At 36.5% G+C, this 7,849-nt stretch overlaps 1 protein-coding gene across 1 annotated transcript in view; it reads left to right on the top strand.

Moving 5' to 3' along the window:
• The window catches only part of LOC104279846 (vacuolar protein sorting-associated protein 13B-like), a gene marked incomplete at both ends in the record, with an annotated part of 27,250 nt that extends 19,840 nt beyond the window's left edge, over nt 1–7,410 (top strand). Inside the window, one exon of the mRNA XM_009877279.1 lies at nt 7,190–7,410. Within this exon, the coding sequence (XP_009875581.1) occupies nt 7,190–7,410 (221 nt within the window). The remainder of the gene's footprint in view (nt 1–7,189) is intronic.
• Between the last annotated feature and the right edge of the window lie 439 nt (nt 7,411–7,849).

Here is a 7,849-nt window from a genome sequence, read left to right as displayed (position 1 = left end):
TATCTAATTTGCTAATCATAGTGATGGATAAAAGATAAATAATTTAACCAAAGACTTGGTTGATTTTAAACTGATGATGTAATTTAAACCTTTTATGAAAGTAAGAAGTCATTTGAATTTTGTCAAACCTCAGATTTGAAGGAAAGATCCTAGTGAGAGAAAACAATTCCCCTGGTTGGGATAAAGCCTATGGTAAGGAATTTATTTGTGTGTGACATTGTGCTCTGGGAATGATGCCAAACAGAAGTTCTCACAATCTCGATATTTTTGATTCCCTAATGGAGCTGTTGCCTTCTCCTATGTCAAACCTTCCCCTTAAACAGACTATTGAAAAGTTTTCTCAAAGCTTGTAAGTCACTTTCTTTGTTTCCCATGTAGAGGTAAATGATTTTTATGGACTTTTGTTGGGAGGCTCTCTTAATTTGGGTTCTGTCTTTGAACAAGAATTTGGGAACATACTGTCGTTCTAAAGACGTGTTGCTGTCTCTCTGAAATTATATTTATTCAACCTTGCTTTTCCTGGAAACTATTTTTTTTAATCATTCCTTGTTTTATAAAGAAGATATAAGTAAAAGGCTTGTTTACAAGGATGTACTGTTACTTTTAAGAAAGCTGTGTGCTTGTTCATGTATTTTTCTTATTATATGAAAAACTAGAAGAGGAAGAAAAGGGAGCACAGCCATACTGTCATTTGGGGATATTGCAGTCTACCCACAGAGACTTACTGACCTCAAGATGTCAACATACTGTAAAAATAGCTTATACAGTATCCCACAATCAGGTCTTTCTGCTTGTTTTTAGAGTTCTGATGCATTTCTTTTTTGACATAATTCTAGTTTCTAGGAATGCTTAGAAGAGCATTTCAAGTACAGTACTTTGATTCAGAAACAGCTTAGCTCAGTCATACTAAGTATCTATGTAAAGAATGAGATAGTCTGTTGAACTTCTGTTGAATAACAGATACAACTAAATAAGTTCATTAAAAGATATTAAATTAACCATTATCCTTATAGCTCAAATCAATTGCATGATAGATCGTAGAATGAATCATAGAGCAGCACAGATTGGAAGGAATCTTGAATGATCATCTGGTCCAAATTTTCATGACAAAAGGAGCCTAAATGAGATTATCCAGGACCTTGTCCAATCACTTCTTGAAAACCTCCATATCCCTGGGGAGATTGTTGCAGTGAATGATTGCTCTTAATGTAAAAAAATTTATTTCTTGTATCAAGATGAAACCTATTCTGGCGCAATTTGTACCTATTGCCCCTTGTCTTCCTATTTTGGGTCCTTACAGAGGTGAACCATTTGGGGTCCTTCACAGAGGTGAGCGTCTGTCCAATTTCTAGCTGCCCTTTAAGTAAAATAGTTAGTAAGAAGAAATTGCAGCATTAAAAACTCAATTTGAGCAGAACTGAAGTTTAGAGAATTGCTTAGAGTTGTGAATTTCTGGGTATGCTTGTGTGCATCCACTTCAAATAATTGGCAATTCATCTATATACTCTCTTAAGTCCCAGCCTACAGGGTAAACTGTAGTAAATTTACAGTTGGACGGAATACGTTGTTATGATCAGGACTTCTGGACTGGTTAGTGATCTTCAGGTAAAGCACTAGGTTTCAGAGCAATAATGAGAATGTATTTGGAACCATGAAATCTTCCTGACTTTAGAAGTTTACATTTTTTAAATTATTTTAATTTAGAACCTTTTCCTGGCTCGAACTCACATTTTTAAACTAGTTACTGTTTTTCTTAGTCTGTTCACCCTGCTTCAATACTTTTTTCTTTTTTTTCTTTTTTCTTTTTTTTTTTCTTTTTCATAATTTTTTTCTTTGTTTTCAATAATCTTTAGCTGGCACATGTAAAGTGTTCATTTTTGGGTTCCTCCTGGTAATTTTTATGAATCTATCTTTGTAAAAGTGTCTAGTCAGGTCAGATACAAAGTAAGATACAAATATTTAGGTAAGATACATTAAAAAGCATTTTAGAAACCTGTGTTCAAAATATCTTGAAATTGTTGATATTGCTAGATAGTATATTAACATTCTCATATGAGTAACAGTATACTGACAATCATGTAAATCACTGTATTCCAAACATTTAAATCTGAGAGTTGGATTTTCTTTGTGGAACATGGCAAATTATATAACCTCACAGAATTTTGTAGCATATGTTTAAATGCAGTAAGTTGCCAAGTGACTGTGAGGCAAATCAAAATTTAAGGCTTCTAATAGTAGTGTGTGAATTAATTATAATGAAATGTATTGGTAGTAAACTACTATATATTAGAATCATACGAATGTCAACCTGCAAAAAAGGCAGTTAAATGTTTAAAGTACAGCAGCAGTATGTTGACATTCGTAGAAGTTATCATCTTGCATGAGATTTTTTTTAAAATACTCAACTCAATAATTTCTGTAAATAGATTGATATTTGATGGTCAAATAGTGTGTCATTTGAGTTTGTATTCAGTATCATCATCTGTAAAACACGGTAATTATTGCAGGTAACTTATGTGTTCCCATTAATAAAATTCTATATTTGTATATTATAATATTAGTTAAACGTTGTGTGTCGCATGAAAATGTGAGCGCATTGGCAATCTCTGTAAAGAGACGTGGATACAGAAAAGGAAATGAAAATGGTGGTCAAGATGCTTTTTGAAGATTGCGAAGTGTAACTTCCACAAGCCTGGGAGTAGACCCCAGATCAGATACGTGGCAAAGTTTTCACGATCCCTCTCCTACCATTACTAATTTTAAACAAACAAAATTTCACTTTTGTACAACTGTCAACATTGTATAAACAATATTGTGTACAGCTGCCGCTTCTGCAGTCTGTTTTTTAAGATAACGTGTCATATAAAAACGAGAGCAACCATTTAGCAATCATTGCTAGTGAAGTACATTTATCAGTATTGAATGTCATGCATATGGAAAGGCTTATAGCGAGCTTAGAAACAACGTTCATCAAATAACTCCCAGAGAAAGTGCTTGCACATAGCGTAAAAATTTGTAATTATGTGTATTGGAAAAATAAATCAAACGCTCTGTAGGGAAGGAGTCTTGCTAAACTTTTACAAATAGCAGTTAAATGCTGAATGCCAGTTCTTTGAAAATTGTCTCGTTGATTGGGTTAGTGAACTGCCAAAGATCTGAAAGTGATATTTAGAAATTTAAGAAGCAGGGGGTTGGATTAGAAGGTCTTCAGAGGTCCCTTCCAACCCCTTCCGTTCTGTGATTCTGAGAATTATAAGCTGGACTTGATGATCTCAGACGTCTTTTCCAGCCTCAACAATTCTGTGATTCTGTGAAGTTATCAAAGCAGTTGAAATATCTTAATGGATGCATTTTCGTGATTTTTAAATCAGTACTGATGTTTTAAGAATTTTTAAATGAGCATATTTGAGAGAAGTAGATCGTGAATTAACCAGAATCTTCATCCATGCTAGGGGTCCTTCATGTGTGTCTTGCCTATAGGAAGTGCGGGGTGAGCTCTAGTTTCACTGAAGGCAATTTCAGGTTTACTTAAAAGAATCTCAGCAATTGGGTGACAAAATAATAGTATACATGGATGAGAAGGTTAGATGTAGAGAAAATATCTGCTGACACTGACTTTTCCTTCCTTCATACTAATATATAATTTTTTTAATAAAACCTATAAACCATGTTGCTTTTGGTGTTTAGACACTTGGAGTTAATTATTTAAATAGTTTCATAAAACCAATCTGCAAATGAATGCAGGTAATAAAGCAAACCTAAGTACAACAACAAAGCAAGGATTTATCAGATGGGCAGTTCCAGTATAATGGTCATGTAGTGTGTATGGAGCTGAAGGAGAGGTAATTGGTGACATTAGGGGGAATTTATATAATTACGCCATATACTTAAGGCAGTGTTTGTTCAAGATACTGTGATTTCTGTACATGGATAAAATTTGATCAGTGTTTACCTTTTAAGGTCGATAAAATGTATATAGCATAGTGGAGTTAACATTCAGTATTTTCTTTGGAGATTCTTTCCTTCTAATCCATGAAGTACAAATTATGTTAATTTACTGTGGTGATCACAGAGAAAAACGAAGTTCATGCATTGTAACTAGAAATATGCCATTAGAGTTGACTTAGCATTTGATTTTTCCCCCATCTATTACAATTAATATTTTGTATTTATTGGATGACTGAACTTGGAAAAAAATATAGACTACTAACTACTTTAAAATTTCTAATCTGAAACCTTTCCAAAATATTTTGAAGTTCCTTTGACTGACCGGAGTTCTTCACTATGCAATAGCCTAAAAAGAAACTATTGAAGTTTTGGTTTCTTCGTTAGGATGGGACAGACTACTTATGCATACTCCTGACCATATAAATTTATTGCTGATGCCACCTGTGGAAGAAACAACAGAACTTTTACTAAAATAGTATGGTAAAAAGATTATTGGATCTAGCTTTATTTTAATATCAAAACTTTTCTGAAGTTTCTTTTAAATAATCATACTTAACACTTAATTTGTGCTATTTCATAGTGCTGTGATTGCTCAACAGGACGGTGTTGATCATAGGCCACACCAGGCAGCAAACACACTCTCCATATATTGTTTTAATATACTGATTTGGATTCTTTATTGCCCTGTGAGCCTCCAAGGACTCATCCTAGTGTATATATTTATATTTTTATTTGTTGCCACCTATTCTGATTCTCAAGTCTGGCTCTTGTGCTTCTGGGATATTAGTTTAATTTTGGCTGCTCTTACCCATGACTTCAGGCCAAAATCTTGAAAAATAAAACCTCATACCAAATTATCTTCTTCATTTTTGACAGAGGAAGGAGAATGTTTCTCCTTCTCTTTATTCAGATGAATGTGCTCTGTACAAAGATGAAGACTGTTTCAGCCCAGGCTGAGGTTTGTGGATTTTCACCAGCCTTCTGAGGCTTCATCCAGGTGCTTTTATGTTACTTGGAATTGGGGCAGTCTGTTAAAAGGAGTGATGAAGACCTTCTTTAGAAGGGGAAAAAAAAAAAACACCTCAAAACTGAAATAATTGTTATGTTCTTGTACTCCTAAAGAGCAAAATAACATCTTTCAGGTAAAATGAGAATTATCCACATATCTTTCATTGTCTCATTTTCCTCACTCCTGTTGAGCTTGTGTTGGATTTTGGCTCTGTGTTTCTTGCAGAGCCTAAATTCTTTCTCTGGGACCAAGTTATTATATGTGGAATTGTATTTGGTTTGTGTGGCAAGATTTTGGTATCAGGGAGGACTACAGTGGTGGCTTCTGTGAGAAGATGCTAAAAGTTGTCCAACAGAACCAGATCCAGCCGGCTCCAAGGCAAACCCACCACTGGCCAAGGCCAAGCCCATCAGCACGATGTTGGTAGCACCTCTGTGGTGACAGATTTGAGAAGAGGAAAACACCTACTGTGCTACAGTAGCTGGGAAAGAGAAGTAAGAATATGTGAAAGAAACTGAGCTGACACCAAGGTCAGAGAAGGAGTGGGGAGAAAGTTCTCTAGGCGCTGAAGCAGAGGTTCCCATGTGGCCTGTGGTGAAGACCATGGTGAAGACCGTGGGTTGTCCCTCTGCAGTCTGTGGTGGTCCATGGTAGAGAAGATATCCATGCTTCAGCTCAGGAGGATCCCACTACACCAGAGCAGGTAGATGAGTCCTGAAGGATGTTGTGACCGCTTGGAGAGCCTATACTGGAGCCTGTTTTCTGGCAGGACCGTGACCCTGCATGGGATATGAACGGTATTTTCCTGAAGGACTTCCCCTGTGGAACCTACACTGGAGCAGTTCATGAAGAACTGCCTGCTGTGGTAGGGAAGAACTGCACACTGTGGTAGGGAGGACTGTCTCCCATGGGAGGTACTGCATGCTGGAGCAGAGGAAGAGTGTGAAGGAGCAACAGAAACAACATGACCACAATCCCTATTCCCTGTCCCCCTGCCACACTCATGGGGGATGAGGTAGAGAATTTCAGAGTGAAACTGAGTGCAGGAAAAAGGGAGAGGTGAGGAGAAGGTGGGGTTAGATTTGTTCTATTTCCTCATTATCCTACTCTGGTGTTAACTGGCAATAAATTAAATTATTCTCCCAAATCAAGTCTAGTTTGCCTGTGGTGGTAATTGCTGAGTAATCTCCCTGTCCTTAACTCAACCCACATATTTTCTTTCCCCTATCCAGTTGAGGAGTGCAAGGGATAAAGCGGCTTTGGTGGGCACCTGGCCTCCAGCCAGGGTCAACCCACCACAAGGATTCTGCTTCCGTTTCCATCTGTGCTCTCAGTTCCTTTCAGCTCTAGCTGGTAGAGTGAAGGCATTCTCACACTAAAAAGAGTTCTCGTTGGCCTTCTGAAGACCTACCCAATCAATCCTCTCTGTGCTCCTGCTTTGGAAACTTTTCCTTTTCTTTCCCATCTGTTGTCAAGCTAAAGAAAACAAATTGTACAGTTGCAACCATTCTGTTGTTCAGCTTGACACTGCCAGTTCTTCATAATGTTTCATGGTAGGCTGCCAGACACTTCCCTGGATAGGCTCCCTCCTAAATACAAGAAATTAAGTGCTCAATGTGTTTCTGTAGTAATTTGTTTTTACAAAATTTATCACCATTCTTTTCCTTGAAAGTTAAATGGAGGCAGTGGAAAAAGCTGCACTGTAATCAAGGTCTCATTACCTGAGATGTTCAGGGATAGACTTTACTCTCCGGCACCACTTTGCTGAAATGCAAGCTGTGAATTTTTAGAGGAAATTTAATTTTCTTTTTTAGTATTAAAACTTGTGAACATATACAAGTACATAATGTGAGGAACTGCCTCTGTCATCCCTGTGCTGAAACAAGTGGGAGTGGTTTCAGGGTACTCTTCGGTTTGGGGAAAATAGCGTAAAGCAAAAATACTTCTAAAAAGACTGCGTTGTACATTTCTGTTCACAGTTTAGGGCTAAAATTCCCAATGGTTTTCAATGTTTTAAAAGTTGTAAAAAATTTGTTTACATTTTGAGGTATAGAGCGGGATCGACAGTTGAATTATATTTGTGAAACTCTGAGCTCAATTTAATGATTGTTGATGGCACTTGCTGACTTCTAAAGGGTTTTAGGATAATACCTTTACTGAGTTTTGAGAAAGCAGTAGCCTCATTTTGATTATGCAATTATTTAACTCTTTTCCCTTCTTTTTAATCATTAGGTGATGCTTTTCCATGGACTATTAGTCTACATCATTTCAGTATATATACTCTTCTTGGACAACAGATGACACTTAATTTAGTGGAACCAATGGGCTGTACTTCTACTTTAGCTGTTACTTCACAGAAACTTCATGCTTCGGGGCCAGAATCCAGACACTCATTTGTTGTCTGCCTCCATGTCGACCTTGAGTCCCTTGAAATAAAATGCTCCAACCCTCAGGTTGGTACATTTAATTGATTTATGAAAGAAAATTAAAAATAACTTTCTTTAAGTATGGTTGTTTGCATTTTATTGAAGAGAGTCCCTTCTGTCTTACTGTTTTTTAACTGGGCCATCAAGATCAAGGTGCTTAGATTGAGATTTGCTTTGAAACTCTCTCAAGTTTTGTAATAGCTACAGTATAAATGCATCTTTTGGCTGATGGAGTGAAATGAATTGCAGATGTACCGTTAAATGCTATAGTGCTGTTCTGCTGTCACTGTGGATTCGTATATTGAAGTGGTTTAATGTAATTCTTTACCATATTTTCATAGAACCAACATTTATTCAAACATAAAATGCTTTTTAGGCAAACAATGATATCCTTTAGTAAAGAAAAAAAAACAAATTAAAAAACAACAGATGAATGTGTGGTAAACAAAAGTTACCATGTCATTTG

The sequence above is a fragment of the Apaloderma vittatum genome, unplaced genomic scaffold, assembly GCF_000703405.1.
Source record: "Apaloderma vittatum isolate BGI_N311 unplaced genomic scaffold, ASM70340v1 scaffold16689, whole genome shotgun sequence".
NCBI lineage: Eukaryota > Metazoa > Chordata > Aves > Trogoniformes > Trogonidae > Apaloderma > Apaloderma vittatum.
This window is presented reverse-complemented; position numbering and strand designations above follow the sequence as displayed.